The sequence below is a fragment of the Coregonus lavaretus genome (assembly GCF_964263955.1).
Source record: "Coregonus lavaretus genome assembly, chromosome: 10".
Classification (NCBI taxonomy): domain Eukaryota; kingdom Metazoa; phylum Chordata; class Actinopteri; order Salmoniformes; family Salmonidae; genus Coregonus; species Coregonus lavaretus.
Window position 1 is genome coordinate 57,841,533 of NC_139997.1, and position 15,777 is coordinate 57,857,309.

The 15,777-nt window shown below is 44.4% G+C and overlaps 3 protein-coding genes across 4 annotated transcripts in view; 2 read left to right on the forward strand and 1 right to left on the reverse strand.

Annotated features, from left to right (window-relative positions):
* Nucleotides 1–5,193, forward strand: part of LOC311136414 (rabankyrin-5-like) — a 39,944-nt gene extending 34,751 nt beyond the window's left edge. For both annotated transcript variants that reach the window (XM_084170538.1, XM_084170537.1), the window contains 2 exons: nucleotides 2,666–2,756; nucleotides 3,388–5,193. In XM_084170538.1, coding sequence (XP_084026664.1) covers nucleotides 2,666–2,756; nucleotides 3,388–3,520 — 224 coding nt within the window. In that variant the 3' untranslated portion in view covers nucleotides 3,521–5,193. The remainder of the gene's footprint in view (nucleotides 1–2,665; nucleotides 2,757–3,387) is intronic.
* Nucleotides 5,194–6,307: 1,114 nt separating this feature from the next.
* Nucleotides 6,308–10,056, reverse strand: LOC311135759 (uncharacterized protein). The gene is made up of 4 exons (XM_084169811.1): nucleotides 9,682–10,056; nucleotides 8,876–8,987; nucleotides 8,280–8,467; nucleotides 6,308–7,837 (listed from the first exon to the last, which is right to left on the reverse strand). The coding sequence occupies exons 1-4, from the start codon at nucleotides 9,722–9,724 to the stop codon at nucleotides 7,830–7,832; spliced, it is 351 nt and encodes a 116-aa protein (XP_084025937.1). The 5' UTR covers nucleotides 9,725–10,056; the 3' UTR covers nucleotides 6,308–7,829.
* A 245-nt stretch (nucleotides 10,057–10,301) lies between these two features.
* zzef1 (zinc finger, ZZ-type with EF hand domain 1) overlaps nucleotides 10,302–15,777 on the forward strand; it is a 56,730-nt gene continuing 51,254 nt past the window's right edge. Inside the window, exons 1-7 of the mRNA XM_084169812.1 lie at nucleotides 10,302–10,843; nucleotides 11,740–11,884; nucleotides 12,128–12,322; nucleotides 12,582–12,765; nucleotides 13,501–13,700; nucleotides 14,346–14,556; nucleotides 15,009–15,125. Of these exons, the coding sequence (XP_084025938.1) occupies nucleotides 10,430–10,843; nucleotides 11,740–11,884; nucleotides 12,128–12,322; nucleotides 12,582–12,765; nucleotides 13,501–13,700; nucleotides 14,346–14,556; nucleotides 15,009–15,125 (1,466 nt within the window). The 5' untranslated portion in view covers nucleotides 10,302–10,429. The remainder of the gene's footprint in view (nucleotides 10,844–11,739; nucleotides 11,885–12,127; nucleotides 12,323–12,581; nucleotides 12,766–13,500; nucleotides 13,701–14,345; nucleotides 14,557–15,008; nucleotides 15,126–15,777) is intronic.

Sequence of the window (15,777 nt, forward strand, 5' to 3'; positions counted from 1 at the left end):
TTGTGTTAACTAGACCGACTGTCTCAGCCTCACGGCTCCATCGGTCGCGGGAGAACTATCTGAAGGCCAACTCTGCCCCCACGCGGTTTCCTTCAGCCATCACTGAGCTCGCCACGGCAGACCTTCACCACGGCGTAGCTGCTAATTAGCTAACGCCCCAGGCAAGCTAACCACACCAGCATTACTACCTACAACACAGTAATATTACTAGCTCCCTGCTCTCGTCTAGTTTAACCTATTTTTATTTGTTTGTGCTAACTAGACTGACTGGCTAGCCTCACAACTCTGCAGTCGTGGGAGAATACCTACCCAAAGTTGAACTGTTCCCTTCGGCTAGCACTATGCTAGCTACAGCGTTCCTTAGCCACGAGGTAGCTGCTAGCTAGCATACGCATTGCTATGCTCACCCTAGCTAGCATTAGCCATGAGGCTTCTAACTAGCTAGCTTACGGTGGCTAGCTCGCTGGAAAGCAAGCTACCTACACTAGCATTCCTACCTGCACATACGGTTGCATTGTCATGGCTAGATTACGCAGAAACGAGTTCCCTACCTGCCCAGACGGTAGTATTGCTAGCTCCCTTCTCTCATTTAGTACAACCTATGTTCGTGGGAGATTATGGTCGTGGGAGATTTTCAGCGCAAATTCGAAAAATGCACCCATGCTGTTCCTTTCGGCTAGCACTGTGCTAGCTACAGCTTACCCTTAGCCTCACGAGGAGTCTGCTAGCTAGCTAACACCTACAATAGCCTCACGGCTATAGCATTCATACACAGTGCTCACTTCAGCTAGCCATTAGCCGCGAGGCATCAAATGAACTAGTTCACGCCTGTCAAGGCTAATTTGCAGCAGTGCTGAAAAGCTTGCTTCTCTCGTTTTAGTACACCCAATGTTCACTCTTTTTCATTGGCTAAACTGACCAGCTACACCTTACGGTGCTAAGGTAAAAAGAGACTCTCAAACCCGAAGAAACAACGCTATTTACACGGTTGTCTTTGGCTAACATGGTGCTGGCTAGCTTGGCCATTCACCAGCTAGGTGAACACTAGCTAGCTAACACTAAAAACCTCACGGCTAAGCGTCAACTAGCACGCATAACCCGGTTAAGCAATGCTTTCCCCCCCCCAGAGTTATGGCCCCTGCAATGGGAAACTAACATGCTCATTCAGCTCTCTAACAAGTAATGCGAGTGAGGTTTTACCGAGTACCGGCCTGTGCTAGGCCACGCTACTAGTCCTCACTGCTAACACCAGCTAGCTAACCAGTCTGGCTATTGCTAGCTTAGCTCTGGTCTTTAGTTCGCCTAGCATTGAGTGCGTTGTGCTTACTGAGCCGGCCCTGCTAGGTGGTGATTCGGTCCTCGAGATGGCTTGAAACAGGCTAGCTAACGCGGCAAAGCTGGCTTTACCACTTGGCTCTCGGGCATGGTTCACATAACGTTCAGTTGTTTTTGTGATTACTTAACCAAGTGCCCTCCAAGTTAAAGCTCTCCCCTCTGCACCTTTTTGAGGTTCAAACCGAGGCTGAGTGAGTTAAATGTCAGTCGCCAACAAGCACTTTCCCCACTCCGTGCCTAACAGCACTGTGCCTCCAAAAATACATATCTGTCCCCTACAGGAGCACAGGGCTGTGTTATTTCGATAAGTGACTCTCTTTGACGCAACCGGGGGGTGCCACCACAGTTGTGGACAGGCTTGTGGACAGCTCTTTCTCATAGCGGATAATTGATGCGGATTCGCAGTTACTTCCCAAGGGCTATCTACTATTACGAGGGGATATAAGCATCAGTTCGCTATGAAATCACCAATTTTCTACTGGGTTCTATTTTTCAAAGCTGTGTGGCAGAAGTGTGAAATGCGCAAGAAAGGCGGCGAAGCCTTCAACTTCTGCTGCCCCGCAGACCCGGGCCCCGTGGTAGCCTTTTGGTTCCTGCATCTCGCTCACAGCTGGCAGGGTGCAAAGAGCTGGCCTTGGGGGACTGAGGTCCTTGGCAATGCAGCAGTCTGCCAAAACTCAGGCTAGGCCCCTGAACCAAGTCAAACCTGTAGGGAAGCAGTCTTACACTGCAGCCGCATTAAGGATCCGGCCCTCTTACCCTCCTAAGGAAGGTAAGGGTCGGCCAACCTAGGGCGCAGCCCTTGCGGCTGAGGAAGCTAGTGTGCAGGGTCTACGGCTTTCTGCCCTACCCTCTCTATCTCTGGGTTTAACGGTTGCTACTCCTTCCCCTCTCAGAGTTTCGCAGCTGTGGGAAGGCAGGGCTGCGTTAAGAAAAAGAAAAACAAATCTCTGTGCAGAAGCTCACTTTTGTGACCGTGCTCATATGAGAAAATGGAGTAGACGCACTTGAGGGAGGCAGGCACCCATACGGTTACTTGCGTAACCCCAGTTCTTTAATAATGAGTGAGCTGTATCAAGCATTCCCCTGTTCGCAAGAGCGTGAGAAAGAGAAGCATGCTTGCGAATAACCAGAGGGCGGGAGAGTGGTTCCTTTTATGGAAGTGAGGGTCTCGCCTCATTCGCCGCTACCTGTCTGTCTACAACAGAGAAGCTTTTGATAGGTACTTCCAATAGAGTAGGCGGTCCTAGCAAACTCCACGTGATACATCTCACTCATATTAACACATAACCAGGGTTAGGCAAGTAACCTTACGTTTTGTGTGTTTTAGATATGTTGTCCAAAGAGCCCCCGTGGTGTGATGGATCAAACTGTTATGAATGTGCTGCCAAGTTTGGAGTCACCACAAGAAAACATCACTGGTAAGAACCGGGAAAAACTGTTTCCTATTAAAGACGGCTTCAGTCCTTTTAACGTATAAATAAATTAATAGTATAGCCATTGATTCTTGAGTAGTATAACAGTATAAATGCCTCCATGAGCTTGGTTGAACTGCAGCACCCCATCAGAACCCAGAATATCAGTTTGTTTTACTCCAATGTAAATGTAAACAAATACTTTATAGCAGTGTTCCCCAACTGGCGACTCGCGGGTGATTATTATTATTTTATATTTTTTTGGGGGGGTGGGGGAGGACATAAGACTGTAAAAACACCAGCAAATCGGCTCCATGTGATTTTATATTTTGGAAATCTATCAAAGTATAAGTTTGAAATGATTGTTTTTGTCAAATATTATATCTGAATTTGAGTGGTTACATTTTTCCAGCCCCATCCCAATTGTTATTATTTTTACCAAAATGGTGGTGGGGTGCTGCTATATCGTTTGAACTGCTGATTGCCCCTTGAAGTGAAATTGGTAGTTCCAAGTATGTCCTGTTGACCTTAATCACCAAACTGTCTCCCCCACTCTGCTCTTCTTCCTCACCCTCCGCCCTTTTCTCCTTCCCTCTCTTCCTCCCTGTCTCCCTCCTCCTCTCCTGTCTCCACCCAGCCGTCACTGCGGCCGCTTGCTCTGCCACAAGTGTTCCATAAAGGAGATCCCCATCATTAAGTTTGACCTGAACAAGCCTGTGAGGGTCTGTGATATCTGCTTCGACGTGCTGACTCTGGGTGGGGTGTCCTAACAGCACCGTACAGCATGCCCCTCCATCCATCCAACCCTCCCTCCCTTCATCTTCCTGTTATGGGCCGCCAGCCGTGCCTGGCTCACCACCCTGGCACTATGGGCTGGGCAACACCAGGCAAGGTGGCGGCATGGCAGTAGCAGCCAGGTCTAACTTTGTGGAAAGTTATTGGACAGAGTTACGGATGGACCACAACCTCTGTACTATTCATTCCAGTCTATACAAATATGTTAAAGTTCTAGCAGGACTTATGAAGTAGATTTTATAAAACATAATGTTTTTTTGATCAAAGTAATCATGATGTGTAATTGGATGCAATGAAACGCTAGCTTGCTGGCTCAGTGACTCCAGGACTGGGCTAGTTGAGGGGACAGGGAGCTGTTATTCAGATTGTCTTAGTAGGAACAATGATCATGTTGTCATGGTTTTGACCCCAGATATCATTCATCAAGTGTTTTGAAGGAATCATGAGAATCAGTGATGAACATGTAATGGTGTCAGATTGCAGGAGCGGTTAGACCCTGGTCTCTGTTGGGAGCTGTAGAACAAACAGAAAGCATTTCTCCAGCAGTAGCCACTCGCTGCTGAGACAAAGCAGCACACCTGCTGCCCTCCAAGACCTGCCCTGCATCACAATCTGTAATTTCTCCTGACATGTGCACTTATTAACTTCCCTTCATGGATTTAAAAGAATGGACTGCTATAAAAAAATGCACCTGGTAGAAATGTCAAATTATTGGGATGCAGGGCTGGGTTTACCCCCTCTGGGTAAAAAGGACCTTACTCCTTGACCGTTGTAGTGTTTACAGGTGTTCATTTCTGTTCTACTTCCGTCAATTTAAGATGATCACTTATGTTGTTTTGGCCTCTACTTTTTACTGTTGGCTGTGTGGCTGGTTCTAATAAGGACAAGAGACCGGTGGGTTGGATTTTAAGGGAATAGAGTTGAGTTACTATGAAGCAGATCATGTTTTTTGTAGGGACTACAGTTTTTACACACACAAAATAATACATATTTTTTAATCAGTGCTTCAACATTACATTTTTGATTCAATGATTAAAATGTTCATGAAACACTAACTGGGTTAAAAAACTCTCCTGCATTTTAACTATGTTACTGGTTAAAGAAGTGAGCTCTGCTTCTTAAAAAAAAAAAAAGGTGATTTATATTCACGTGATTTAAATTTAACTGCATAAAACAACCTCCATAAGCATTTATAGACCACACGGTCAAAAGATGTATAACTTCATCGGTAAATGGGATTACGCACTCAACTATTAAGTGTAATCAATGTATTTTCTATCAGAACTGGATAGGGTGAGAACCTTTACCATTTTAGGTTTTGTTAGTCCCAAATGCAAAATAATCATCGCTATGAAATGATACTTATGATAAAATGCCTGTCTATGCATGTCATTTAATTTGTAGCCTATACATTTTTTTATTATATCATAATCATCATGAATTATGTTTGTCACCCAGATCACCAAAGTGTACATTCCATTTAATCCGGGCCTATAGTAAGGTCTTCTTGTTGGGGATTTGTTATTATATGGTATTGCCTCAAGTCAGGTTTCCCCGAACCAGATTAAACTGAGTCCTGGACTAAAAAGCACTTTCAATGAAAATATGAATGCCTTCTAGTCAATAACTAGGTGTATTAATCTGTGTCCAGAAAACATGCATATCCGTTTTAATGCTTCTTGATTTCAAAACCTAACAGGTGCACTTTATCAAGATTTACATGACATTTCTGATCATAAGGGGAGAGAATGAGAGGAGTTGGTGGTGGCCACGGGTCTGTCAGTGGTCCACTCTAGGTATTGTTAAATTGTACAGATAAATGTATAATATTTTTGACCACTACAACTGTTTTGTACTTAATGCAGTTTGTGCTTTTTTTTTGTCATCGTGACAAAACTGAAATATTTTCTTCTGTTAATCTTATATGCACATTGTATTGTATCTGTATGCTCAGATATCTAGCCTGTTTCTTCCTTGCAAAAGGGAGGACGACTTTACATGATGACGACTTTACATAAAGGTAATCAAAATAAGAACAGGATCTTGTTTTTTGCTCTAATTTTCATACAAAAAACATGTCCAAGACTAGCTGCTTTTAGCAAAGCGAGTGTATTTAGCATACACTAGCATTTCTCTCAATTGTATTGGGTTGCACAAAAACAGTTAGCGGGAAGCCAGAAGTTAAATACAATTCCATTTCAACTTACTGTGCCGGTGGGCAGGATGGTTGGTCATTATAATGGGGGGGGGAATTTGAGAAAATATCTAAAGGATCGTATTATTAAAAGGACTTTCCAAACGTGGGTCTGTTGTAGACCCACTTCCATTCTGCTTACATAATGTCAAAATAAAAGTCATGCACATGTGCCATGTGGACAAAAAAGGATTTCATTTTGGGGGACTTTTCTTTTGACATGAGGTAAACTGAGAGGAAGTGGGTCTACAACAGACCCACATTTGGAAAGTCTGTTTAATAATACGATCCTTTAGCTATTGTCTCAAAATAATGACCAACTTTCCTGTCCACCGGTGCAGTAAGTTTAAATGGAATTGTATTTAACTTCTAGCTTCCCGGGAACTGTTTTTGTGCAAACCAATACACTAGCGTTGCTCCCAATTGTATGTAAATATACCTGTGTTGCTAAAAGCAGCTAGTCCAAGACATGTTTTAGTGCAACTTTATGGCACATGTTTGCTCCTGTCCTTTGTCTTAACCACATCTGTTTATTTTTGTGTGTACTGAAGAAAAATATAAACAACGTGACAATTTAAAATATTTTACTGAGTTACAGTTCATATAAGGAAATCAGTAAATTGAAATAAATAAATTAGCCCGTAATCTATGGATTTCACATGACTGGGAATACAGAAATGCGTCTGTTGTTCAGAGGGGCGTGGCTCAGGAAACCAGTCAGTGTCTGGTGTGACCACCATTTGCCTCATGCAGTGCAACATCTCCTTTGCATAGAGTTGATCAGGCTGTTGCTTGTGGAATGTTGTCCCACTCTTCTTCAATGTATGTGTGAAGTTGCTGGATATTGGCGGGAACTGGAACACACTATTGATCCAGAGCATCCCAAACATGCTCAATGGGTGACATGTCTGGTGAGTATGCAGGGCATGGAAAAACTGGGACATTATCACCTTCCAGGAATTGTGTACAGATCCTTGCGACATGGGGCCGTGCATTATCATGCTGAAATATGAGGTGATGGCGTCAGATGAATGGCACGACAATGGGCCTCAGGATCTCGTCACGGTATCTCTGTGCATTCAAATTGCCATTGATAAAATGTAATTGTGTTCCTTGTCCGTAGCTAATGCCTGCCCATACCATAACCCTACGCCGCCATGGGGCACTCTGTTCACAACATTGACATCCGCAAACCGCTCGCCCACATGACGCCATACACGTGGTCTGCGGTTATGAGGCCGGTTGGACGTACTGCCAAATTCTTTAAAAAGACGTTGGAGGTGGCTTATGGTAGAGAAATAACATTCTTCATGCAGTCAGCGTGCCAATTGCATGATCCCTCAAAACCTGAGACATCTGTGGCATTGTGTTGTGACAAAACTGCACATTAGTGGCCTTTTATTGTCCCCAGCACAAGGTGCACCTGTGTAATGATCATGCTGTTTAATCAGCTTCTTGATATGCCACACCTGTCAGGTGGATGGATTATCTTGGCAAAGGAAAAATGTTCACTAACAGGGATTAAATACAAATTTTTGCACAAAATGAGAGAAATACACTTTTTGTGCATAGAACATTTCTGGGCTCTTATATTACAGCTCAGGAAACATGGACTAACACTCTACATGTTGCATTTATATTTTGGTTCAGTGTAGTATTAAACATTTCCCTTCTATTCCTAATTATTGAGTGTCCAGTATTTGGCCATTTGCATTTGCAATTAGTTGACATATTGCATATTAATTCAACAGAACTAAAATGTACATGCATAAAGAACAGAAACCATTCAACTGAAGTTATTTTCAAACTGACAATCAGATACCCAGTAATTCTAATTCAGAACTCTTGGGAAGTTTTAGATAACAGTTTATAGGCCCTTGTAGATAGTCCTTGTGTGAGGTGGCCCAGCCTTCACAGAGCCCCCTTTTGCCTAACCTCACCCGCTACACTCTGACATGACTCAGCGTGAGGGGGCAGCCCTCAATCCTGGATGTTAGGGTTTCCCACTGTGGAGGAGTTCTGGACACACAGCGAGAGCTGCCCGAGCCAGGAGAGAACAGCTTCCAAGATACGCCGGCACAGTCTCTGCACTACACCACTGAGGAGAGAAAAGAACAGTCAAATCAGAGCTACATGTTTAAAAACACACTTCCCTAGTAATGCTTCACAGCCATTATAGACTGATCTCTATAATGGCTGTGAATGCTTCTATCCATTCTAGGAGATAGGAGGCAACAATTAATGTTATTTAGGCTTGAGTTAGCGCCCCCTAGTGTATGATATCCTTCAGCATGGGAATGTTAGGGCCGTACACATTATTGCGCCACCATCAACCTTAGGCTAGTAAATACAATGGCCGTGGTCAAGAGCATCAAATCCATGGTATATTGTTGATCGTTACTGACTGATCTACAAATAAAAGAGTAGTAGTTACTTATGATTCAGGGTGATTTGTAGATCAATCAGTCGGCAGTCGCCTGCACTGACGACTGCAATGTTAAACAAGCCCAAAGTTTCTCTGTGCACCATGATGTCAGTACCTCTTGGTGGAGCACCAGACCTGTCCTCTACTGGCAGCGCTCCACTCTGAGTTGCAGGCTGGGAGGTGTTACTTCTCAGCATGGGCTTGGGCCTTGAGTCTCTGCCCGTCCTCCAGGGCTGCCTCCGCCTGCAGCAGGGCCTCTGTGGGCTCTCCACCATCACTGTAGATCCGCCCCCACCAGTCTGCCTGCAGCATATCACAGAGGGGGAACTTGAATCTCACAAATGGGCTTGCCTTCATAATGTCAATGGATTCTCTGTATATTCTTGTCCTGTGGGCTAACACCGGGTTTTCCTGTTTAGTCTGCGAGGGCCTTTATAAAAATAAACACATTTGACCATTATTTTCATGTATGTAATGAACTAGCCTGGGTCCCAGTCTGTTTACTAAGTATCATTCCACTCCACTGCTTGCAAATGCATGACGATTCCATAAGGAGTTGGCAAGACTGCATTAACAGACTGGTGCCCAGGCTAGTATTGAGTTCAATAATATCAACTGTGCTAGTATCAATGACAAAAGTTCCTCTGTCAAATGGACCACGCATGGGACCCTCACATGAAGATACCCTGGCCTACAGGCATTGATACGCACCCACAGGCTTGTAGTCCTTGTGATAGAAGGTCAGCCAGGGCCACCACCTGAGCAGAGGACAGACTGGTATCTGTAAAGTCCACAGTGACAAAGGCCAGAGATGTATCTTTACCTTAAGGGGAAAGAGAAAGCAGCATAAAATGCATTTACAAGTCTGACAAAATCTGTGTGTATCTTTTGAAGTGTATTTGCTATATAATCTTGTACATGTTTTTATGTACATGTAATGCTTGTTCTCACTGTAGGCCTTAATGCTCAAATCAGTATATATATATTTTTTTATCCGTTTTGGAATGCTGACTGTCCAAACAGCAAGAGACAAGTGACAAATCGGATTTGCATGTGTTCAGACTGTAGTCATTTGCTTACATAGTTGTCATAGTAACAACGGGTGTGTGCTCAGTGGTGTACATTTTAGTCATTTAGCAGACACTCTTATCCAGAGTGATTAACAGTTAGTAAGTGCATACATTTTTTTCATACTGGCCCCCCGTGGAAATTGAACCCACAACCCTGGCGTTGCAAACGCCATGCTCTACCAACTGAGCTACACGGGACTATATAGTGTAGACTGATTAGTGGTGCTACTCGGGCTTCCTATCGCTCAGAAGTGTTCTTACACAGATTTTTGAACATTCAAAGGACAACAATGCATGGATGTGTCCCAGTTGCTTTGAATGTTTAAAAAATCAGTGTAAGAACACTTTTGAAGCCTCAAAGGATAAGATGATCCAACTTTCAAATGGAGTCCTTTTTGGCTAGCTAAGGCAGTCAACTAAGTTAGCTAGCTAGGTAGAGAAAATCACCTGCAAATAAATTATAACCACCGCCAGGTCCATAGTGTTTCATCCCTTTTTCTACATCGAACACATGGTAAAGGCCCTTGCTGTCCTCCTCTCCGCTGTACAGAGATAACACTAACGATGGAGCTGCATCGTCAGTAATGTGGGCCCAGTCCTGATGCAGTATTAGTATTGCCACTAAACAAAACGAAATCAAATTATAAACCCTAGCATTATGTCGAAGCCTTTGCAGCTATTCCTTGTCATGTGCAGTTACATTTTGTCAATTAATTAAACATTTTTAAAGATAATCGCCGTTTCTGTATATTATTTCCGGGTATGCGTTTAATCCACAGCGCATGCTCACATCAGTGCAGATTTACAAATCATCTGGTTAAATAGCTCCCTGGTTTGGATTGGTGTCCGCACATTCAGCATTGCACGTTATAATAGTGAATCTGAGATTTTTGTACTGTAGCTTTGTCATGAATAGTTTTATTTTAGAATAGGCCTTCATCAAATATTGTTTTCTATATGCATCTACGCTATTTTATGATCCGGGCCTAGAATGTACACCTCCGCCCATTGGGTCCAAAGCTTCTGATGACGTAGCGAGCGATCTAGTAGGGCACGTACTGAACGTCAATGCGGTAGTGGAACGAAACGGAAGAACACAGCTTGGAAAGGGCTGTGGATTTTTCAAGCCCGTTTACAAAACTATCTCCAACCGGACCTCTACGAATTTTAGGAAAGCCAGAGGCCGCTATACAACATGGGAAACGCAGAGAGCGGCTGCGTAGGTGGTAGTGGGGACGAGGAGGATGTCGAAGCCGAGAGCCCCGGGTTCGCGGAAGGCAGCCCGGCCTCTGCGGCCACGGGCGTCGGCGTTGCAAACAGTGGAGGCTCTGGTTCTGGAAGGAGCGGAAGGGGATCGAATAACCCTCCAGTTCCGGGCTGCGGACCACCTACTCCCGGTGTCCTTTTAGAGCAAGTCAAACTGAGGGAGGCGGCGGCCCGCATTAGCGACTCGGGGGTCGCCATTCCTGAGTCGGTCCTGGCCGGGAATGAGGGCGTCCTGGTGCGGTGGCTCGAGGACCGGTTGAGCCGGGGAGAGGAATCTGTAAATGTGGAACAATTTTGCGAGATGCTCGAGAGCCGAGACGCTCCGCGAGATGAGTGCGAAGAGGTACATTATTTCCGCGAGAACTACCATAATATAAAGCCCACAATATTGCTTATACCTCAGAATGTTATCAAACATAGAGCAAGTGTCCATCATTTATGTGATTCACATAGGAGTGGCTGAATGTGGTTTGTTTACATTGTAGTCCTGGCTACATGTTCCCTGTCTAACCCATGCCAGGCAATAAGTGTGTCACCACACCTCGAGCCATAAGTGGAAATTATGTGCTGTCAGCCCCTTACGTTTGTCAGTTATCATTGATATTTTGGTGCCAAACCTCCCTCTTTTCTGCTCTATCTACAACAAGCTGCGTTGTACTTTTTGTAAACCTTTTAGCTACAATTTCTGTCACGAGTTGATAGATGAATAGGACCTGCTCTGTAATGAATGAACACGTTCGAATAGCTTTGCCTTTATCTCTGTCAAGGTATTAGGACATTGTGTGCCTATGGCAGGGTAGGCATGCTTCAGAATGCTATGGAATCCTGACTCACAGTAACATCCACAATCCATAGAAACAGTATACCTGTCTGGTTTGACAGACAACAAATTATAGTGTAATCTAATAACAGTTTATCAGCAGGCAGATATCAAATAGCTCAATGTTTTGGTTCTAGGGTCTATGTCTATGCCACTTTTATCCAGAGCTGACAGTTGACACTCCTGTGTACTGTCCTAGGCCTTTCCTAGGAGGTTTGTTGTAAAGGCCAGGGGGGGTCAAGGCATTGGCAATGTGTCCACCTCAGGTCAGTGTGTCAAATGTATTTGCTTCTCTCCTAACCCCGTCACCCAGGTGACGTCCTAGTGTAGACTGAAACAGAGCCGAAAAACCTACGTAGTTGAACGTCTGTGTCCCTATCCCTAGTTGAATTTATTGAGTGTTTTTCTCCCTGCTCTAGGCCTTTGGTCAGTTTGACGCGGAGGGAGATGGAGTGGTGGACGTTGAGAACATGCTGATGTCTCTGAAGAACTCCAACGGGGCCAATCTACAGGGAGAGCTGAGTCACGTGATCAGACAACTCCAGGCGTGCACCCTAACCCCAGGTAGGAACAGACCCAATGTGATACTGATATATGTTATAGGTTAATGGGGAGTTTAGCTAGATTGTGGTGGGTATTCTGTACATTGTGGAGAGTTGCGACAGGAAGATTGGGGAAAGGATAGTGGCAGAGGGAGTGGGGGCGTAGAGGAGAGAGGGAAAGGGAAAGACGTAGGTAAAAGGGATTTCTGTGTTCACTCAAAGCATGAGAAATCTGATACGTTTATCTTATCTCTCTTTATTTTAGGATTTGTTGACATATTCTCCAAGTCCAAAGACCGGTTGGGAGCGCACGCCTCAAAAATCCTGAAGTTCCTCCACAGGAACCGTATTCCCAGCAGTACCATCCCTTTCCCTGTTCTAGAGGGATACAACAGCATTTGTACCATGAGGTCTACCGTGGTGCAGGACTTCCTAGAGTTCCTCCTTCAGAAGGAGAAAGGTAAACACAATTATTATAAAATAGTGATAGAATACCCTCTGGAAACATGAATGTTGTTACATTTCACTTGTTAAATTAGCACAAGCAGATTGCCTTGTACTAACAACTTATTATGACACGTCAATGACACACGTATTGCACATCTTCAAATCATGAAGGTCATGTAATACTAGTTTACTCTTTATTCACTAAGAAACAACACCTCAGTCTGTCTCATTGAGCCTCTCTGGTTCTCCCTCTCATCTCTCCCTCCTCCCAGACTTAGACATCCAGTACAGGGCAGAGTTGAACCGGGACCCGGAGGTGGATAAAGTGAAGGTGGTCACACAGTGCTACAACTTCATAGAAGCTTCATCCAATGCTGCGGACATCCACAAGATGACCAACGGAGAGACTGTGACCTTCTGGCAGTCAGACGGCAGCGCACGCTCACACTGGATAAGGTGAGAGACTACAGCTAACAAGCATGGCTTTTTAGTCAGGGTTAGATCCAAGCGTTCACGTCCAGTTTGAAAGGGAAGTGTGGTTGATTTCTAATGTATACGTCCCCGTGTTGCTCAGTTGGTAGAGCATGGCGCTTGCAACGTCAGGGTTGTGGGTTCGTTTCCCACGGGGGGCCAGTATGGAGAAAAAAAATGTATGCACTCACTAACTGTAAAGTCGCTCTGGATAAGAGCATCTGCTAAATGACTAAAATGTAAATGTAATGTACCTCTGTAATTGAAAACAACTTTTTTTGAAGCAGTAAACAGTAATCAGATATGTAACTTTGTCCTTCTTTGTTTGGCTCCTTTTTTTATCCAGCTTCTGTGCAATGTTTGATTTGCATGACCAGTACACTATTATCTTTGAGTTCAAGTGTCGTTTGATTAAAAGTGTCATGTTTAGGGCAATGAGTTTGACCTGGCCAAGTCACATTCTCAGGTTAAACTCAGGGCCCTACTTTTCATGTTACCAGGTAAAACTCAGGGCCCTACTTTTCATGTTACCAAGTTAAACTCAGGGCCCTACTTTTCATGTTACCAGGTTAAACTCAGGGCCCTACTTTTCATGTTACCAGGTTAAACTCAGGGCCCTACTTTTCATGTTACCAGGTTAAACTCAGGGCCCTACTTTTCATGTTACCAGGTTAAACTCAGGGCCCTACTTTTCATGTTACCTTATCGTCGTGTTTTCAGGTTGAAGATGAAGCCGGACGTGGTGCTGCGTCGCCTGGCCATCGCGGTGGCGTCCAACGACCACAGCTACATGCCCCAGCTGGTGTCGGTGGCCGTGGGCAAGAACCGGCGCTCGCTGCAGGAGATCAAGGATGTCCGCATCCCCTCCAACGTCACGGGTTACGTGGCCCTGCTGGAGAACGCCAACATCACTCAACCCTGTGAGTCAGTCGCTGTCTGCCTGCCTGCATGTCCTCTCTGCCTGTCTGTCTGTCTGCTTGTCTGTCTGGACCTCTCTTTTCACCTCTGTGAGTCAGTTTCTAGGGGCCTTTCACACTAGAAAAGAATGATGCAAATTGATGTGGGTGCAATCCATCCGGATCATAAGTCTCTAATGTGAAAGCTCCTACTGTATTACATACTACTCAATTCATCTAGTTAGTCTTTTGGGGAGGCAAGAAGTCTGCTTCTCTGGTTAAGCTTCTGTTTGAAATTGATTCTCCCAGGAATTTATATACAGTATAGATCAGGGGTCGGCAAACTTTTTGGCTCGAGGGCCACATCGGGATTTTGAAATTCAGTGGCGAAAGAGAGCAGTTATTTCAAAACATATATCCATTATAATTTCTGCATACTTTCTATCTAGTTTTAGATGAGTTTATTTATTTTATTACTAAATCCATCAGGCCGTAGTTTGACCACCCCTGGTGACCGATTAGTGACAGAGTTTTTAGTTTAATATTTTTTTTTTCAGTGTGCCAACTAATGACATGTACCCTCTGGGATTAAGAAAGTATTTCTATCCATTCCTATCCGATCATATCCTATCCTACGCCATTCAAATCATTCCGCTCTGTGGCCTCCAGACATCCAGATCAACATCAAGCGGTGCCTGAGTGATGGTTGTGACACGCGGATCCACGGGCTGAAGACCCTGGGCTACCAGATCACTAAGAGTAAAGAGGTGTCTGTGTCTGATGCCTCAGCTATCTGGTACCTGTCCCTCCTCACATCCCTGGTCACAGCCTCAATGGAGACCAACCCTGTCCTGGCACAGACTGTCCTGCAGAGCACACAGTGAGTACCGACTAGAGACAGGGTTATGGGGTTATGGAAGGGTGCTATGTCATGCTTATTTAGGGGTCTGGGCCCGTAGCCACAGTGTCTCAAGAGTAGGAGTGCTGATCTAGGATCAGGACCCCACCTGTCCATATATATTGTCTTATTCATTATGATATAAAAGGTGAAACTGATCCTAAATCAGCGCTCCTACTCTGAGAGGCTTTGTGGATACGGGCCCTGATGTCGTGGTTATGAATGGGTCTTATTGCATGCATATGAAGGGATCATCATTAGGGCCAGGAGTTTCTTTCTGACCACTTGACCTAACCAGGAACAACTCCTAGTCGTCATGATTATGAAGATGTTGTACAGTATTTCACTTTTGTCAACAGTAATTGAATGCTTTGACTTGATGTTTTGTTGTGGCACTGTGTCAGAGCTTTGTATCTTCTGTTTCCTTCTCGTAGAAAAGCCTTAAAGCACATGCCACCACTGTCCTTAACACCGTCGTCCACTGAGTTCCCCAAGTTCTTCTCCATGAACATCCTTGAGGAGGTGGACGGGTTCCTGCTCAGAATAGCAGAGTAAGTCTATAGTAGTACTATATAATATAACTATATAATGAGTGTAACTGACAATAAAAACATTGAAATGAGAATAGCAGAATAATGCAAAGATCCTGTGATTACGTCATTACACTGACATCACTATGCTGATAATCTCGGAGCCCAGAGAGACTACTATGCTGACATCATTATGGTGACATTTTGTATTTGATTTATTAAGGATCCCTATAAGCTGTTGCCAAGGCAGCAGCTACTCTTCCTGGGGTCCAGCAACATCAAGGCAGTTATATACAATTACAAATATTACATGACATTACATTTCATAACACTTTTCACATCACATTAAGTGTGTTCCCTCAGGCCATTACTCTACTATCACATACTGTATCTACTATATGAAATCCACGTGTACGTGTGTGTAGAGTGTGTGTGTTAGCATGTGTATGCCTGTGTCCCTGACCTCAACAGGCAGATATCAGCACATTGATTGAGTGGTGCTATTCTCTGTGTTATAAACTGGGTGATTCGAGCCCTGAATGCTGATTGGCTGAAAGCCGGGGTATATGAGACCATATACCACGGAATGAGAAAAAATTTTTTACTGTTCTAATTACGTTAGTAAACTCTGCGTTGCGTCGTGCTTAAGTACAGCCCTTAGCCGTGGTATATT

Coding starts and splice junctions, on each gene's coding strand:
- LOC311135759 (XM_084169811.1), bottom strand. CDS start 9,724: ATGAAACACTATGGACCTGGCGGTGGTTATAATTTATTTGCAG. Junction 8,988..9,681: donor TGGTTATAATTTATTTGCAG/GTGATTTTCTCT, acceptor TTTCCCCTTAAG/GTAAAGATACATCTCTGGCC. Junction 8,468..8,875: donor CAAGGACTACAAGCCTGTGG/GTGCGTATCAAT, acceptor GATATGCTGCAG/GCAGACTGGTGGGGGCGGAT.